This window comes from Bos taurus, chromosome 14 (genome assembly GCF_002263795.3).
Source record: "Bos taurus isolate L1 Dominette 01449 registration number 42190680 breed Hereford chromosome 14, ARS-UCD2.0, whole genome shotgun sequence".
NCBI lineage: Eukaryota > Metazoa > Chordata > Mammalia > Artiodactyla > Bovidae > Bos > Bos taurus.
The window spans coordinates 15694788-15715387 of NC_037341.1; the positions used below are offsets into that span (position 1 = coordinate 15694788).

General features: G+C 33.7%; 1 protein-coding gene across 3 annotated transcripts in view; it reads left to right on the plus strand.

Moving 5' to 3' along the window:
* Positions 1 to 20600, plus strand: part of TMEM65 (transmembrane protein 65) — a 46962-nt gene that overhangs the window by 19628 nt on the left and 6734 nt on the right. For 2 of the 3 annotated variants that reach the window (NM_001076318.1, XM_059893345.1), the window contains 4 exon segments: positions 11448 to 11492; positions 14775 to 14842; positions 19597 to 19651; positions 20534 to 20576. In NM_001076318.1, coding sequence (NP_001069786.1) covers positions 11448 to 11492; positions 14775 to 14842; positions 19597 to 19651; positions 20534 to 20576 — 211 coding nt within the window. 3 annotated transcript variants of the gene reach the window in all.

The following is a 20600-nucleotide window of genomic DNA, read 5'->3' on the forward strand; positions in this document are numbered from 1 at the left end:
AAGGATCCTTTCAGCTCTAACATTCTGCGAAACAGTTCTTATTTCGGGAATGATTAAAAGGAGAAAAACGTAATACACTGACTGAAAAACTCTTCTCCCTCCTAATATTAAGCAGTTTTATTTTTTAAATGAATGTTTTCTAGTAATTTATGTCATCATACCCACACACATGTCAACCACTTATGATGTTCCAAGATGATTTTTTTTACTTCACTTTAAGCTTTCCATCTATAATATATTGTACCCATGTTATATATACTTAGTTATATAATTTTAAAATTTAGAGTTGTGTAGTGCTGTCTCTATACCTAAAACATAAAAGTAAGATCTGCTTTTTTAAAAAACTTGTACTGTTAGTTTACTATCTTAGCCTTTTTTAAAAAGGAAAATCATTATATATAGTAATTGTTTTCTTTGTCTGTTTTCTTTTGGCATGAAAGAAGGAAAGGAATACAGTGTCTGAGTTAAGCAGTGTATATAATTGTTCTAAATACACAACTTAGACATGAAAAAGCAACCACAGAGCAATAGTATGTTTGATTATTCTAAAAAAAAAAAACACCTCATGAAATGACAGATACAAGAGAAATAAATTACTGTACATCTAGTATTGACTATTTTTTAGATTTGTTTTTATTTATTTGGCTGTGCCAGGTCTTAGTTGCAGTGGGTGGGGTCTAGTTCCCTACAGGGAGTGAACCCTGGTCCCCTGCATTGGGAGCAAGGAGTCTTAGCCATTGGACCACCAGAGAAGTCCCAGTATTTACTATTTCTGACATGCTGCGATTCATGGGGTCACAAAGAGTTGGACACAACTGAGCGACTGAACTGAACTGAACTGAAGCCAACATTAATGAAGTTAACAAAGGTGATGATCAATTAGGCACCATCATCTTCCCGGGGCTTCCCTGGTGGCTTAGAGGGTAAAGAATTTGCCTGCAATGTGGGAGAACTGGGTTCGATCCCTGGGTTGGGAAGATCCCCTCCCTGGAGAAGGGCATGGTGCCCCCACTCCAGTATTCTTGCTTGGAGAATCCCCATGGACAGAGGAGCCTGGTGGGCTACAGTCCATGGGATTGAAAAGAGTCAGACAGGACTGAATAAGCATGCACATATCACCTTCCTCGTCATTAGTACTGGCCAACTCCTGTCATCTGTTGTACCACTGGACTGCCTCAGACCAGGAATTTGTTAGTCTCCCTTAAGTAAACTGCACTGAAGCCCCAGGTTGCATGCTGTGTTCCCCTGAAGTTTAGAGAGTGACAGTATTACATGATCTAAGTAAACATTTCTTTGCATGTTGCAGTAAACTTTTAAATGCTAAATAACAAAATCACACTGAAATACTTTTTTTTGGTCTCAGCTAAGGAATGTGTTTAAAAAACTCAACATCGTTTTGTAATTAATAGCCATTATTTTAAAAGACAAGACCTGTTAATTGAAATTTACAAAATTAAAAAGTTAAGTTTTTTTTAGTTTCTAAAGTATTTCAATGTTCAGTTCAGAATGTCAGGTTTTGTAAGTATATTGCTCAACCATATTAATTTATTTATTTTAAAAAATACTGTGTTGTAGCTTTATAAACCCTTTTGGTGCATGTTTGATTTTTTGGCACCTGGTATGATTTGCTTTGCTTAAATTATTTTGAACAGCATGATTTGCATTTTAAGTTTGTCTTCTTTAATGCATTATATATTTATTGTAAATTTAACCTTACCTGTTGGAACTTTTGGTTCTGTTAAAAGTCTAAGCAGTTTATGTTTGTATGTACATCTGTTCTTTTCTCTCCTAGATTATTACAAAATAATTGAGTTTTAATTAAATAATATGTCACACTGTAGTCAAGGGGTGTAGTTTTGTTTTCTAGTGAAAGTGAAAGTTGCTCGGTCATGTCAGATTCTTTGTTACCCCATGGACTGTAGCCTGCCAGGTCCTCTGTCCATGGAATTCTCCAGACCATAATACTGCAGTGGGTAGCCTTTCCCTTCTCCACGGGATCTTCCCAACCCAGGGATCAAACCCAGGTCTCCTGCATTGCAGGCAGATTCTTTCCCATCTGAGCCACCAGGGAAGCCCACCACTTTGTAAACACATTGTTTTATAGTGGAGACTAAAGAAACTATAAGTGTTCCACTTACTTTCTTCTACCAAAGTATTTTGATTTTCAGTTTAATATATATTTCTTACTAGAATGACTTACAATCCTAAAAGATATTATAGAATCGTTTGTTGATATTGGACTGAAGCTTTTTAAAACTTATTTTTATGGGAAAATATAATTAAGGAAGACCTGGACACAGCATGACTTAGTGACTGATCAACAACAACATAATCAAGGAGGGATATGCAGGTTAATTAAATTTCATAATAAACTCCTTGAACCTGTCCTATTTATTCGTTGTATTGGAATCTTTTGTCAGTTAAAGTAACTTGGCAATTGACTGGGGCTTGAAAATTTCTTTCAAGGATTTTGTTTTAATGACATTTTACCTACGTTCTGAGAGCATAAGAATATTTTTAGTAAAAGTGTAACATTAAAAAAATTAAAATGTAGCAAGATGGGAGTAATTTGGCCTACTTTTTCTGAGAGAAATTTTGTAAAATTTTAAAAATCCCTAAATTTATGCCTTTTTTGGACTCAGTAATGCCACTTAAGAATAATCTACATTAAAGAACTTTCAAGGAAACATAAGAAGATTTAGGTACAGGTTTATGTAAGTGTTATTTTTAAAGCAAAAAATAAGGACGAATAAATATCTAGTTAAGGGGATTAAACTATTGTGTATCATATAATGAAATAAAATAATATCAATGCAATTATTACCTTAAGGAGTTAAAAGGGGAAGTGTTCACCTTATAATGCTTTGTGAAAATGACAGAATACAATTTTATGTGCACTTCTGTATAGAAAAAGGGCTTCCCATGTGGCACTACTGGTAAAGAACATGCCTGCCAATGCAGGAGATGTAAGAGACCATGGGTTTGATACCTGATCGGGAAGATCCTCAGGTGGAGGAAATGGCAACCCATTCCAGTATTCTTGCCTGGAGAATTCTGTGTACAGAGGAGCCTGGTGGGCTACAGTTCATAGGGTCACAAAGTGTCGAACATGACTGAGTGACTAACACACATACAATTATGAATAAAGAATGGCTACTTAATGAAGAAATACAGTGGAGAGACTGAAGAAAACCATGTGCCAGCAACTCCATTCGCCCAGATCTAGAGTTTCCTTCTTGTGTGGCCTTCAGTGAGGGTCCTTTCAAAAATTTTCTCTCTTTTTAAAAAAATCTCTACAATTGTTCCTCATCTGTTTTTGTTACCTTGCTCTATTCTCATTTCTTCCTTTGTCTTTCTCTTTCTAATCTGATTCCCACCCCACTTCCTTTTAAGTGAATATAGTATGAAGTAATTATTTATACTTATATAGCAAAATATAAAAAGCTGCTGGATTAAATACATTTTTAATCTTGAGATAGGAGAAAAAAACCCTTAATTTATGTTTCCTTCTGACTGTCTTTTGACTTTTAAATGGCAGTGACCCTCAGTTTTATATTTCCTAAATAGATAATAGTTGACCATTAAATGATGATTCTGATATACTATAATATTCCAATTCATCAAGGAAATATTTCTTTAAAAAATTGAGTATTGCTTAGGTAGTAACAGTATTTTGTAAGCTACAACAGGTCTTTGCTTACTTTTTTTAATTAGAAGACTAACTGGAATTGCTCATTTTTTGTACATTCTAAAATATCAAAATTTCATTTCGTAAAAGTGAAATTGCATGTTTTAAATTGTTTTCTCTATTCTTCCTGGGTTACTAAAGCAAAACAAAAATGTTGAAAGTGTTGAAATTTTTTATATTTAAACATGCAAAGTGTTATAGTTTTCAGGATTTATAGTTAATATCTAGGGAGCTTTTAATTAAGAAAAAATTTGTTTATACATTAAAATACTTGAATATATTTATGTTCTGAAGGATAAATTAGAAGGAGAGAAAGTCCTACTTAAAATAATTTTCATTTGGTTTGGTGCAGTATAAATTAGCAATTTGTAAGAACTATCATGTCTTATTTACTTTCCTGCTAGTAAAGATTTAAATGTGAAATCAAAATGAAAAAAAATTTATGTGTAAATATTATCTCATAGACACATACAAATAATTGTCCTAACCTATATATTTCTTTGTGTGTGTGTGTCTTGTTTGGATTTTCATTATTAGTAGATCAATTCAGTCATTTTTAGCTAAAGTTTATTTGCCTTTCTGCCTGTGTACATAAGACTTTTAAGAACAAATTTCAAAAGTGCCTAACTTCTTTTACTCCTGTTCATTAATTTTAATTAAGCTTTTTATTTTGACATAATTGCAGATGCACATGCAATTGCAAGAAATAATACAGACTACCCACTTTCCCTAAAGGTGACATCTTGTAAAAACTATCATACGGTGTCACATGCAAGATATTGACATCGACAGAGTCAACATACAGAAGAGTTACAACCCCACAGGGACCCCTCTTGTTACTTTTTTTTTTTCTTTTTTAAATTAATTAATTTTAATTGGAGGCTAATTACTTTACAACATTTTAGTGGTTTTTGCCATACATTGACATGAATCAGCCATGGGTGTGCATGTATCCCCCATCCTGAACCCCACTCCCACCTCCCTCCCTATCCCATCCCTGAGGGTCATCCCAGTTTACTGGCCCTGAGCACCCTGTCTCGTGCATCGAACCTGGACTGGCGATCTATTTCACATATGAGAATATACATGTTTCAATGCTGTTCTCTCAAATCATCCTGCCCTTGCCTTCTCCCAGAGTCCAAAAGTCTGTTCTTTACATCTGTGTCTCTTTTGCTGTCTCTCATATAGGGTCATCGTTACCATCCTTCTAAATTCCATATATATGCGTTAATATGCTAACCTATATATTTCTAAACATGAAATCCTATTAAGTACAGCTTCTTCAAACAATGAAAAATATCTGAGAAAAAGAAAAAAATAAGGAAATCTGGATGTTAGTTATTTTTGCCAGTATTGTAAATAAACACACTTTGGAAAAGCAGTTTCCATTCCGTTATCATACTGTTAAGTTATTTTTCCACTAAGCTATCATTCTGTTAAGAATTTTTCTGTCTATGTTCATGAAGGATATTGGTCTGTAGCTTTCTCTTTTTTTTGGTAATTTTTTGGTTTGATTTTATTTTTAGTACTTTTCTGACCTTATAAAATGAGTTGGGAACTATTTCTTCATTTTTTATTTTTCTGAAGGAACTTGTAAGTTTGTCTAGGGTTGGCATTTGCTTTTCTTTAAGTATTTAATAAAACTCATTAGTGAAACCATCTGGGTCTGGAGGGTTTCTTTTTTTTTAGTGTGAATGTTATGGAAAGGTGCTTGTTAACAAATTTGATTTTGCTACTAGATAGAGCTATTCAGATTTTTTGTTTCAGCTTATATCTTTTGGTAAGTTGTATTTTTCAAGGAGTTTGTTTATTTCATCTAAGTTGACTAGGTTAGCATAAAGTTATATGTAATATTCTCATTTTAATGTCTGTAGGATCTGTAGTGATGTCCCCTGTTTTATTCTTGACATTAGTAACTTGTGTTCTCTTTCTAGGTTGGTGTACCTAAGGATTTTTTCATTTTGTTAATCTTTTCAAAGAATCAACTTTTGGTTTTTGTCTATTTCCATTATTGTTTGCTTTTTATTTCATTGATTTCAGCTGTTTTTGTTGTTATAGCCTTCTTTCTACTACTTATTTTTCATTACCTTGCTCTCTTTTTTTTCGTAGCTTTTTCAGATAGAACCATACGTTATTTATTTTAGGCCTTTCTTCTTAATATTAGTTAAAACTTAATATTAAATATTAAAACTACTTAATATTACTTAAAACTCCTCTAAGGTTTCATTGAGCTGTCCTGACAAATTTCAGTGTACTGTATTTTCATTGTGATTCATTTGAAAAATATTTTCTAATTTCTTCTTTGGTCCATGTATTTAGAAGATGTTACTTAATTTCCACTTTCTTCCCTAGATATCTTATTACTATGAGTTGTATTTTGGTCAGAGAACATATTCTTTACAATTGTAATCATTAACTTATTAACACGTTTTGTGGATCAGCATGGATCAGCATATGGTCTATTTTGATAAATGTACCATCTGCACTTGAAAAGAATATGCATTCTGTAGTTGCTGAGTATGGATGTTTAAATATTAGTTGAATGGAGATGATTGGTAGTGTTGTTCAGATAATCTGTTTCTTAGTGACAATTTCCAGTAGTGTTCTATCAGTTGCTGAGAGAGAAGCTTTTGTATCTTCAAGTATGATTGTAGAAATGTTTCTTTTCCCTTTAATTCTGTCAGATTGGGCATCATGCATTTTGAAGCTCTGTTACTAGGAATAAGCAAATTGTTATTATGCCTTTTGATGCGTTGACTCTTAGCATTTTGAAATGTCCCTGGTTCTGGTAATACTCTTTGTCTTTAAGTCCACTTTATCTGCTTTTAACATCGCCTTTCCAGCTTTTGCCAACAAAGGTCCATATAGGCAAAGCTGTGGTTTTTCCAGTAGTCATGTGCAGATGTGAGAGTTGGACCATAAAGGAGGCTGAGCACCAAAGAATTGATGCTTTAGAAATGTGGTGCTGGAGAAGACTCTTGAGAGTCCCTTGGACTGCAAGGAGAGCAAACCAGTCAATGCTAAAGGAAATTAATCCTGAATATTCATTTGAAGGACTGACGCTGAAGTTCCAGTACTTTGGCCACCTGATGAGAAGAGCTGACTCACTGGAAAAGACCCTGATGCTGGGAAAGATAGAAGGCAGGAGGAGAAGGGGTGACAGAGGATGAGACGGTTAGAAGGCATCAGTGACTCGATTGACATGAGTTTGAGGAAACTCCGGGAGATAGTAAAGGACAGGGAAACCTGGTGTGCTGCAGTCCATGGGGTGCAAAGAGTTGGACACTACTTAGCAACTGAACAACAACTCCAGCCTTAGGGGCTTTCCAGGTGGTAAAGAATCCACCTGCTACTGCAGGAGACACAAGAGATGCACGTTTGATCCCTGGGTCAGGAAGATCCCCTGGAGGAGGATATGGGAACCACTCCAGTATTCTTGCCTGGGAAATCCCATAGACAGAGGAGCCTGGCGAGCCACAGTCCATGGGGTCACAAAGAGTCAGATGTGACTGAGCGACTAAGCACAGCACTGCAGCAGCTCCAGTCTTAGAAGCTTATTGTTTGTATAATATGTCTTATGCCATTTATTTACTTTTAATCTATTAAAGTGTAATTCTTGCAGATATCATATAGTTGGGTCTTGCCTTTTTATCTGTTTTAACAACCTCTGCCTTTTAATTGGAGAAGGCAATGGCAACCCACTCCAGTGTTCTTGCCTGGAGAATCCCAGGGATGGGGGAGCCTGGTAGGCTGCCGTCTCTGGGGTCACACAGAGTCAGACACAACTGAAGCGACTTAGCAGCAGCAGCAGCAGCAGCAGCAGCAGCAGCAGCCTTTTAATTGGATTGTTTAGTCCTTTAACATCAAAAGTAGTTATTGATAGAGTTGTAAGTAGGTTTACTATTTTACTGTTTGGTTTCTGCTTGTGCCTCTTCTTTTCTTCTGTTCTCATTTCCTGTGTTCTTTTGACTTAATATTTTTTGCAATCCCCTTCACAAAATTATTTATTTAGCTTTTTAACTGTATCCTTAATGCATTTTGTCTGTATGTATAATTGCTCTGCTAAGTCACTTCAGTCGTGTCTGACTCTGTGCGACCCCATAGACGGCAGCCCACCAGGCTCCCTGTCCCTGGGATTCTCCAGGCAAGAGCATTGGAGTGGGTTACCATTTCCTTCTCCAATGCATGAAAGTGAAAAGTGAAAGTGAAGTCGCTCAGTCGTGCCCGACTCTTAGAGACCCCATGGACTGCAGCCCACCAGGCTCCTCTGTCCATGGGATTTTCCAGGCAAGAGTACTAGAGTGGGGTGCCATTGCCTTCTCTAGGAATTGCAAGTAGGCATCCTTGAACTCTACAGACTGCTTAGAGCTAATTCTACTTAGAACCTTGTACCACATCACATACATTGTGGAAACATTGCAACCACATTTCCAAATTGGTCCATTTGTGACCTCCTTCATCCTTTATGCTTTGATGTCAAATGTATTATATCTACATACATTATAAACTCCACATGGCAGTGTTGGAATTTTTGGACAATCAGGTTTATTTAATTTACTAGGGAGAAAGAAGTCTTTGATATTTACTCAGTATTTACCATTCCTGATGCTCTTCATTCTTTTTATTTTCTATTTTACCTTAAGCTGGGATTTCTGTGGTTTTCCCTGCACAGGCGTGTTTCACACAGAAGCCATATGTTTGAACTGAATGTATATCAGAATTTAAGGCCCCTCCTTTCTGACTCTGCTCTTTTCTCTCACTTTGCAGTGGCTTTGGTTACCTTGCACCTTGCCCAATGCTTCTTTAGGCCAGAAAGGCTGCAGGTTTTTGTTTTTTTTTTTTAAAGAATGGATTAGGCCAAAAGCTTCATAAAGTGGGTAACTCACTTAGTTCCATTCTTCCTTGTAATTGTTGATTCCTTTTCACAATCAACATGCTTTTTGGTCATTTTCCAGGGCTCTCAAATATTTATTTACAGTTGTAGTTGTTCTGTATAGGATTGGTCTGATTGAAGATAATTCAGCCTATACTGGAAGTAGAACCAGGACTTTTTAAGCTAAAAATGGTTGGAAAATATGGTGTGGTAATGTACAATCTTTGGAGAAGGAAGTGGCAACCCACTCCAGTGTTCTTGCCTGGAGAATCCCAGGGACGGAGGAGCCTGGCAGGCTACAGTTCATGGGGTCACAAGAGTTGGATACGACTTTGTGACTAGATCAATGTACAATCTTAAGAGTCTTCTTATTTTAAAATATTTAGAAAAAGAGAGAAATTATGATGCATGTAATGCACACGCACACTGAAACAGAAAGAACTAGTTTTTCTAACTCCAGTCCACTTAATACAACATTAGATTGGAGTACATTTCCATGTAAATGTACGTAGTTTACCGTGTATCAGAAGAAAAAATTTAAGGTTAAGATATGTATGTAGGGATATAAAGCTTTGGGATTTATTATGATTATTTTCAAGGGGATTATATTAGCTCCCCTCACATTTTAAAATTGGTACAGACTGCTGAAATCTTGGGCTTATTTCATAGGTTGAGTTTTATTGTGTGTTATACACCTAATGTTTTTTCACTTCTGATATATATTTGTCTTCTTTCCGTTAATGTAGTAAAGAAGATAGAGTGTCAGTTTATGAGTCACAATTTTTGATGGATACTTTCCAATAAAATTTCCACTTTCTAGGAAATGTTCCTTTCCTGTTTCCTCTTGTTACTCCTTGGGTTCTTTATAATGCAGGAGGCAAAACTCTATGCTTTGATTTTGCTTTAACCTCTGTGCCAGTGGTGTTCCTCCCTGCTGTGTCTCCTTTACTTTGTATTATTTTCTTTTTCTCTGTCTTTTAAAAAGAGTTATTTTTCATTACCTTCGATTTTTTAATCCTTGTAAGTACTTAGAAAGACAGATTAGTAATATTGCTTACATTATTTGATTTTTTTCCCCCTCATTACTTTTTACACATTATACATTTGCCTAGCTCTTATCCTTTCATCCTAGGAGTTGTAAAATATTTTAAAATACTTTGGAAAGATGGTAACAATAACCCTGTGTACGAGACAGCAAAAGAGACACTGATGTATAGAACAGTCTTATGGACTCTGTGAGAGAGGGAGAGGGTGGGAAGATTTGGGAAAATGGCATTGAAACATGTATAATATCATGTATGAAACGTGTCGCCAGTCCAGGTTTGATGCACGATACTGGATGCTTTGGGCTGGTGCACTGGGACGACCCAGAGGGATGGTATGGGGAGGGAGGAGGGAGGAGGGTTCAGGATGGGGAACACATGTATACCTGTGGCGGATTCATTTCGATATTTGGCAAAACTAATACAATATTGTAAAGTTTAAAAATAAAATAAAAAAAATACTTTGCTCAGTATGTAGAGAATTTGAAGAAGTAAAAGCAAGGACTCTATATTATTCTCATTACATTGGGAAGGTCCTGCTTGTTGAATTTTTAGGTATTTCAAGATGTTCCAGTCAACTGACAAGGACTTCTCCTCACAGTGTCAGAACTGTAGTGATGATGAGAGTAATGCAACTAGGAAATAGTTCTGGTATGTAACCACTTTTGCATGTTTACTTCACCAGAAAACTCTGTGGAGTACAGTGGTATCTTATATTCCTTGTTAAAAGTTTGGGAAACTATTCGCATGCTTTCAAAGTAGATTTTCAGGTAATAGTACTAGTTAAAGATTATATTCTAAGCAGGTATAAAATACTGCAAAGTTTTAGGATATCTTCATTTCTTTACTGTCCTAGAAAAGGAAAAACAAAACGTAAACTTGCATTCTTAGAACTTTCTTAATAATCCAGTAATTGCCTAAACCCTAGGTTTTAGCACATTTCTTATTATAAAGTCATTATGTTACTATATGCTTTTTTAGTAAAATAACATTTACAAATATGCCATACTCCTTTTTATGTAGCTTATTGATGGAGATTCATTGGCTTTTCACTCTTTAAAAACTAAACTCTTCAGTTCTTATGTTGTCATAGATCATAAATAAATATTTTAGAAAATATATATCCAGTTTATAATGTATTTCTTTGGACACTTTGGTTATACTAGATCTTTATTGCAGAGCAACCTATGGTTTGGGTTCTTTTGTATAGTATAACAGTTAATTCTGTTGGATTGAATGAGGATAAAGAAGGTGGAATTCTCTGCCATTTTACTGTAACTTACTCTTATACAAATGATGAGTTGGTTATTGTTATGAGATAAATAGCATTTTTGTAATTGTTAATTTTTAGATTTAATGATGGCACTTGAATATACTTTGATATAATATATACTTGAGAAAACTTTCTGTGTTTATTATGACATATAAGTAATGTTATATTTGGTGAATCACACCCTACTCTCTGGGGTCATTTTGTTGTGTAAATGTTCTTTATTGTCCAGTAGTATAGCTTTCAAAACTCAAAATATTCAGTATATTATCAAGGGATATTAATTAGTCTCATTATCTTACAAAAACCCCAAATAAGTGATTTGCCCAGGGATATAGGGTCATAGTAGGCCTGTACCTAAAGCTGAATTTGTTTTTCTAGCCTTGTAATTTAATCTATACCAAGAAATATTTCCTGTATGGATAACTTTGGTTCATTCACCTAAAGATAATTTATGAATAAACTCTGATGTTCTCTCATTTTTTAATTCTGCTAGTGTTTTCTTCATTCTAATAAAAAAGAAATCATGCTATAGTAACTAATTCTTGACCACACCCTCTCTTTCCCCTTCAGAAAAGTTGGAAGCTCAACCACCAACCCCAGGACAGCTGAGATATGGTAATGGTTCTATAATTATTTGTGCATCTGTCTTTTGGGCTTGAAATAACTATGTTATTCATTAATAGTACAGAAGGGTTAATAAATTAATTCATTCCAGATAAAATAGATTATCCTATTTATTATGCTAAAGCAAAAGGTTTGTAAACTTAGTTTAAAACATAATATTATGGAATTTCTAAGATTGTTAACCATGTCTATCAGTGTTTACATATTGTTACCATCTAGAGATAGAATTATAGTAGAAGTTTTCTTAGTTCCCGGGAAAAAGGATATGTTTACTTCAGTTTGGATTTAAGTTGGATTATTTCAGAACTAGAATTTCTAAACTATTTTCTTTGGTGGAGAAAATGCTCTGACTTGTTTCTAATAATGAAGAAAGTAAAGTTCATTTTAAGCCACCCCAGAGAAGAACCTTATAATGCTGCTGGTCTGCTTTCTTTACTGTATTATGATTGGAATAACTGTTCAAGGGCTAACACCAAAGTAATGTAAAACAGTTTAGGGTCTTATTATAAAGACAATGGAAGAAGAGAAGTATTTAACAGTGCAGTGAATTTGAATGGTTGTAAATTAAAGCTAAATATTAGATATGGTTTACTAATAACTGCTGAGTTATAGAGTAATATTTTCCAAAGGAAACTGAAGAAATCACAAATTGGTAGTCTGTCATTATATACTGGAGAGCAGACATATGATTAAAATTTAGTAGCTAGTTCCTTTTTTTCTCTCAGAGGTAGAATATAATTTATCTTAGAAATCAGTAGCTTTTCCCAGGTATCAAAACAATTTAAGAATTCTTTAAGATTTTTCTTTCCTTGGTAATCTTTTCTGATACTTCTAGGCTGGATTAATATACTCTAAGTCCATAACACTGTATAATGCTATCACCATTTAGGGGCTCATATTGAAGTTAACTATATGGCTCTGTTATCGTTCCCAGACTTCTTGAGGGCTGGAATCAACTATCTCTGTATCTCAAGTGCCCAACGGAGTGTTCAGTACATATTATGTAATTTTTTGAAATTTATATTTTTCCTTTGGGTTGAAAATAAATTTTTATTTATGGGATACATTTATTTACATCTAAACATCAAAACATGATATATTTTACAGTTGCAGGAAATTATTATAGCAATGTAGCAACATGCTTTGGTTTTACTGACCAAGTTTCTACTAAGATAACTATTAGCTTAATCTTAGTTTTGTAATCTTGACATCTAATTTTAAGATGATTATAACTAGCTAGAGAAGGCAATGGAATCCCACTCCAGTACTCTTGCCTGGAAAATCCCGTGGACGGAGGAGCCTGGTGGGCTCCAGTCCATGGGGTCGCTAAGAGTCCGGCACGACTGAGTGACTTCACTTTCACTGTTCACTTTCCTGCATGGGAGAAGGAAATGGCAATCCACTCCAGTGTTCTTGCCTGGAGAATCCCAGAGACAGGGGAGCCTGGTGGGCTGCCGTCTATGGGGTCGCACAGAGTCAGACACGACTGAAGCGACTTAGCTTAGCAGTATAACTAGCTAGTTTTAGACATGTCATCAGATTAACCCCAAAATGGATAATAATTCCAAAAGTTTCATATTTTACCATATTTACTTTTCAAAGATGATTGAGAAGGTGTTTGGGCATCTTCTCTCCATATATATATATATCTAAGTAGTAGCTCTCTCTTCACTGTAAATGTTCCATATAGTGAACTATTAGAATTTCATTATACTCCTTTGACTTACCAATTTGTAGTATTTTTTGAAATTCTATATGTATTTTAGAAGCTGATTATTATAAAATTTTGAATGTCTGGTCATTAAGCACCTGGACCTAGGCAAAAAGTTGAAGAATTAAGACAGCCCTTTAATGAAGAAACCCTGTTTCACTAATGTCATTTGATTTTTTATTATCTTTTAAAACAATATACTTTATAATTAAAAAGATGCTGCTTTTTACCTGGGACATTCTTATGTGGTAGCAAGAACTTTGAAATGACCTAGAATATATACCATTTTCCCCCTTGCTTCTTAGTCTTTGATAGTGCTTGTGGGTAGAAATATTTCTTGTTTTACTGTTTATTAGCCTTCTCTTATTGGTGCAGAACTCAACCATAGTAGTATCAAATTTTCATAACTTCTAGATTATATTTTAATTGTACTTTCTGTGGACTTAACTGCATTAAAAGAAGAAAGATGTAAAGTCACTAAACACATAACTAACCAGTTGGTTTAAGGGACTATTTTTTGATGTGGTATAAAACTAAATGCTTTGATGCCTATTTTTAAAAAGCCCTCAGTTGAGTGGATGTTGACTATACCTTGGCAGATTTATAGAGTAATTAGAATAAAGTCTTAACTATGCTCAGCTTTTAATCTGTTTCACAGTCTTCCCTCAATTGTCTTAGTTTGGAATTTTCTTCCTTTCCAAGGTAGATGTCCTCAACTTAATTAACTAATGTTTGTTGAGCATCTACTATGCACTAGGTATTCTGCAATGTGCTGAAGATGCAAATAGGAAAAAAAGATGAAGCTAAATATATTTTTAAAATAGACATTAGCTCTTCCTAGTTACATTTCTGTTTTCTCAGGTCATCCAGATTATGTACAGATTATGTAGACAAGGTATGGTGTGCTTTTGGTAGGAAGAGGCCAAGTTACATTTTTATTTAAATCAAATATTGTTTGTTTTAGTTTGTGAAAGCAGTCAGGGATACTGATGTGTTGAGGAAGGAAAGAGGATTTTGAATCCAGATGTCTAATAAAAATGACATAATCACATTTCCCTAACAGTGTTTAAAAAATTGTTTGATAAGTAAATGTGACCAGATAACTTCCCTGAAATTTGATTCAGGGAAGTTTGATTTTTTATTATTTCTAGTATGGAGATCAATTTTATGATATCAGTCTTTAGGTATAAGAGAGAAAAAGATTGATGTCAATAGATATTTAACAGGTAAAATATGGTACTCATAATATGTATTTATTTATTTGTTCTGTCATTAACTGTACGTAATTTGTACACGTGTGTGTGTTGCCAATAAGAAAACACAAAAGCCTACACAATTAATTTTACATGTTATGTGTTTTTTATTTTGTTTTTTCCCCATTATAGCTTCTACCAAGTATATAAACATAGCAGAAGCAGAATCTTTTGGCTGTGGGAAATGGAAAGCAAATTCCAAAACTTAAATCATATCTACTTATGAGACTTTAACCATATGATCTGTTTTTTGTCATTTTAAATTATAGAAATCTTAAAATATATTTTTCTGTTTTTGATGTTTTTCAGTATTCATCCACAATGCGATACCTTTCATAGGGTTTGGCTTTTTGGATAATGCAATTATGATTGTTGCAGTAAGTTCTTTCATCCCTTCTATTTTGAATTAATAAAGAAATGTGGTCTAAATTTTCCTTATAATTTATATATTATAGTTGTAAAGCTTTAGTTAACATAATGAATAAGACTATTTTTAGCTGTATTTCATGTTAATTAGATTGTAGCTCAATTTTAAGGCATTATATCTATTAATCATCAAGACTTTTGGTAAAGCATTGACAATAATAAACAGATATTTATTGAGTATATTATTCTGTTCTAGTTTCAACATTCTTATTAAATAAAAAAGTTTGTAAAATTTTCTGATGTTCTCTAATTTTATCAGCAGGTTCTCATATGTGTATGTTATTAATTAGTTCCTTGTCCAGTTTTGCCATACAAAAAATATTTACAAGAGTGTTTTGATATTTAGTCTATCCATTTAACTCAAAGATGATTTAAGTTTCAATTCAGGGTACTGTAAATGATAAGGCCTTCAGTCTTTGTTCCATCACAGTGTTAAAAATTCTCTTTTGCTGGAGTCATTTTCATTTAAGGTTGTTTCTTAAAGGTATTGTTTAATCGTAGGAATGGTCAATTGACCTTTCATACTCTTCTATGACATCTTTTGTCAATATATACCAATTTTGGGTCTAGATTATAAAGTCATGATGAAAATACACGTCCATCATTAGTCCACGAGGAAAATGCAGGTCTTCTGAAGCTGCCTAGTTCTGTATCCAGTTCTCCTCATTGACTCAAAGTTTTAAAAAGTCTAAAAATTATAAATATTGTGTAGGAAACTACTCAAAAAAAAAAAAAGGGGGGTGATTTTAGGATTATCGAATATGAGGAAAAAATAGTTGAGAGATGCCAGGGTTTTTTTTTTTTAATTTGTCATTGTTTGTTTTGTTTTTTGTTTCAGTGTTTTGACGGTCACATATACTATAGGTGGGTAGAAATAGAATATTTGGTTTTAAAATAGGGATGAAAGTATAGTTTACATTGTATAGATTATAAAATTTGCTTGAAGACTATCTAAAATTGGTTCGCTCAAGAATGGTTTTCTTTGCTATATAGTCTTACTTTATGTCCAGATTGATGGGGATCAGATATCCAGAAATTCTAGCCGTTCAGCTGGTTGAGGAAACACAAGGTTTATACGTCAGGAAGGTATCTCGCTTGGTAAACAGTCATAGAAGATACTGTAGCATGCACATAATTTGAAAGTGATCAGCACCCATTGGATGGATAATTCTTGAGCAGAGTAGTCTGGTAAGAGCATCTAAAATATAATTTCAAAATGCTAGCTTTTTGGCAGATAATGATAATTTCCTAATATGTATACAAGAATCAAGTTGATTAATTTATATATCTGTGAATAAAAGAAACTTTTTCAACCATGTCATACTACCTTTTCTGAAGTAAACCTTTAGTAAGCCTTGAGTTGGTTAGATTATTTAAATTGTTAGTGTAAATGAAGTCTAATTTTATTTACTATTTATAGAAAAAAACACTATGATTAACTTATAAACTGTCATTTAAGACTTGGTGTATTCCTGAATAGATTGGATTAAAGCTTCTCTGTTACAATTTTACACTCAGTATTTTAATTCTGTATTGATAGCAGGTATCCCCTCATTCTACCATCTTAAAAATCTTTTTTTTTTTTGCCTCAGTTGAGCAAACCTTAGATATTCAAATGATGAAAGGCTATCCTAAAGGGAAGTGTTGAGATGATATATTTTGCTTAAAGAGAGAGGGCAGGGAGATTTTGAAGAGGGAGCAGAATAGGGAAACTGGGTAGTTTCTTAGATCCTGAATAAGACCTTCACAGTATGGTCTTGGGGCTTCCCTGGTAGCTCAGCTGTTAAAGAAACTGCCTGCAGTACAGAAGATCCCTGTTTGATTCCTGGGTTGGAAAGATCCCCTGGAGAAGGGAATGGCTACCCACTCCAATATTCTGGCTTGGAGATTCCATGGACTGTATAGTCCACGGGGTCGCAAACAGTCAGACATGACTGAGTGACTTTCACTTTCATCAACTTTCAGTATGGTCTTACTATTTCTTTGAAATAAATATCTCAAGTAATTGATGTGTTGTGCTTAGTCGCTCATTTGTGCCCAACTCTATAACCCAATGGACTGCAGCCCGCCAGGCTCCTCTGTTCATGAGGATTCTCCAGGCAAGAATACTGGAGTGGGTTCCCATGCCCTCCTCCAAGGGATCTTCCCAAACCAGGGATTGAACCCTGGTCTCAATCAATGCAGGTAGATACTTTACCATCTGAACCACCAAGGAAGCCCAAGAATACTGGAGTGGGTAGCCTATCCCTTCTCCAGTGGGTCTTCCCAACCCAGGAATTGAACTGGAGTCTCCCACATTGCAGGCAGATTTTTTATCAGCTGAGCTACCAGGAAAGCCCCAAGAAACAGATATCTGTGTTTAAATACAGATACCAATTAAGACAGAACAACTACAGCCACATTCTAAAGTCAAATTATTGTAATGTTCCTATCTTGTGTTACTCAGGCCTGTGTCTTATTGTTAGTGTGACTAGAGTGGACTGTTTTTCTAGGCCTGAGATGATTGACTCTAACTCAGTAAAATTTGTTTTTCTGGTTTATGTTGAAATCCAGTTTCACAGACATCACCAATTTTTAATTTATATAGTACTGAAATAAGTATGTAAACTACTGGCTTAAAACTGATTAAGAGTAAAAGGTGTGTTAAAATAGCCTGTGATAATTGCAGAATAATTCAGAAACAGTTAAATTTTCCAGAGAGACTTTTTTAATAGACTGCTAAGACTAAAAATCTATAAATAATATAACTATAGAATCTATGAAAAGGAAAATAAGTGAACATTGTTATCTTAAGAATGTTTTTCACCTTTTTTTGTTAAACACTAATTGCCATTATAGGATAGCTGTGACTGTTTGAAGATAGTAAGTTAAGAAAACATTCTTTTTAATGTTTAATTTTTAACTGATTCTTTTTTTTGTATCGTGTCATTTGATATTTTTCCTGTTAGGTATACTCTCTTGATTGCTACCCTAATTGCGATCATGTAAACAAATTCCTATATAACTTCTCGTAGTAGATTTGACCTTTATTCTTGGCTGCTGTTCATACTAAGCTTTTAATTTCATAGTTTTTTTTTAATTTTTGTGTTGTTGGATTGCTTATTATAACTTATATTTTAGTGAGTGGGGGGCAGAATTCTTCTTACAATTTAATTAGGATAGACTTGATTAGAATTCTAGAATAGATGAATAAGATTGAGGTGATGAACCAAGTACAACTTTAAGACAACTAGTACTAGGTTTATTTATAATTTCTACCCTACCTGTTAACACGAAATTTGATGTTAATATGGGGAAAAGGAAAAGAGGAGAGATTTTATTGCCTTCAAACCAACTTTGACTTTACATGAAGCTTTTCATGCTGTTAGAAGCATCTTCAGGTTTCTTAAATTCAACCAAGTGATTAAGCATGTAAATGCTTTATAAATACATGTGTTGGCAGACAGATTCATTTTAGGTAATTTCCAATGAGTCGTTGCTGTTAAAGGTGCTGTATTTATTTTTTGTACATTGTAGCTGTCGGGTGCTTCTTTCCTATATTAATACTCCACTGTTTTTTCATCCATGTATAAAGATATTTCTTTGTGCCTGTTTTCTTTTTCTTCAGAAATCTGTTTCTTTGTGTTCCTTTACAACCTTGTAACTTTAATGCCTGGGAGACCTTTACATCAGGCTATTTGGTCCATACTCTATAGGAATTATATTTGAAAGGAGTGGAATCAAAAGGCCTAGGGGAAGGAAAATTGAGGAAGTTAAATTTAACTTCTCTTCAGTTTTGTAAATAATTGAGTAATGCAATATAACTGTATACCAGATAAGGCATCTCTTTTGTTTTTCCTCAACAAATACTGAAATTTGTAGGGTGTTTTTTTTTCCCTCCACAAGTATCATTGGGATTTAAAAAATTTTTTTAGAAATTTTCAACCATCAATATTTAAGAGAACTTTTGAAAAGTCCATTTTTGGCAGCATTGCATAAGGGTTAGAACTGAATTAGCACAATAGATTCTAGGATTTCTTTTTTTTATGTAGTAACCCATCAGAATCATTTAATCTTCAGTTCCGTATCTTTAAAAGTAGAAGTGAAAATATGAGCCCTTGTTTTCTTTAGAGGGAGTCTTAAACTCTCAATAAGTAAATTCAATGGAGCTTCATTTTTGCTGTATCTTTATTGTATTAAATGCTGTTGTTGCTTGTAAATGAATTATATAGTCTCATTATCTAGTGATTAAAGAGTTAAATGTTTTAAGGATAATTTTTGAAGTCTGATTTTTTGGGTCCTTAGAAACTGGTCTAGTCTTTTACATCTTTTATAAGGTAAATACCAATAGTATATAATTATATCATTCAGAATTTAAAATTTAGGTGAGTTGGTTATCTTTGTGTTCAAAAGCATTAAAACACCTTTCCATAGTAGGAAAATATAAATTCTAGATTATTAATGATGAATTGTATTGTTCTGTGTGTTGCTATTTTTTATTTTTATGAAGGCTTAATTGTAATGAATAAAATATTGATGTTATTTCTGCATGAATGCATATATGTAATAAATAAGTGATTTGCTATAGTATATGCATATTTATGTATATTATATATATAAATTTGCTGTAATAAAATTGTTTTATCTGTTTTAATTAATGCTTTACTATTTTATAGCCACTTCAGTTTTAATTTGTAAGATTAATTTCTTTGTAATTGTTTTTCAGGGAACCCATATTGAATTGTCTATTGGAATTATTTTGGGAATTTCAACTATGGCAGGTATTTAATAATAGTAGTGTAATTATTCCATTGTCTGTATATTTATGAAACATTTTAGTAGGTTAAGTATAGAAGAGGATACTTCATTTGAATGAATTTATTCACTGAGATGTCTGTCATTAATAGTTTATCTCCTTAATCCTGTCCTTTAATTTTTAATTTGGTAAATGTAGTATGCATTTTTCTGAGAATGTTTGGGTACTTTATGTTAGTTAATGAGTAACAGTAATCTGCTATATTGATTGTGTTAAAAAATTTTTTTTCTCTTAATTCAGTGTTACCCTAAAACCTTCCTACCCATTTCTCTATCAAATTATTTATTTTCAAGCTGGGAAGAAAAATCAAGGAAGGAAACACAAGATCAAAAATCTGATTTAGTTCTGTCTCCTTCTTTCCCCACAAATACCACTCTACTCTTCATGATGGTGAAATTTGGGAACAATTCTGTGTTACGTTACTATGGAACATGTGAAGTAGATGAGTAACGAAAGAGGCATTTCTCTCCTTGATTTTCTTGAATGTCATTAGCTGTACTTTACTCTTTAACTTTAAAGTATCCAAATTCCCTTAAATATTGTCTGAAAGTTGAACTACAGAATGTTATGCAAATTTTTTAATATTGAAACCAAAATGGAAACTGGCTGCCACATCAGAAAAAAAAAAACTACTAATTGATGGAGGTAGAAGACTATAATCTCAGATCTCTATTTTGAGATCTTGAAATTCAGAGCTATCCAATGAGTTACTTTGGATATAGTCATTGTAGCTTAGAAAGGTGGTAACTCTTCCAGACCAGTGCTTTATTGATTACCTGGTGATCTACTATAGTGATTTTTCTGACTTTTATGTAGTAATTCACTTGTCCATTTTTCATTTTTTTAGCTGCTGCTTTGGGAAACCTTGTGTCAGATTTAGCTGGTCTTGGGTAGGTTCACTTGTGCATGTGTAT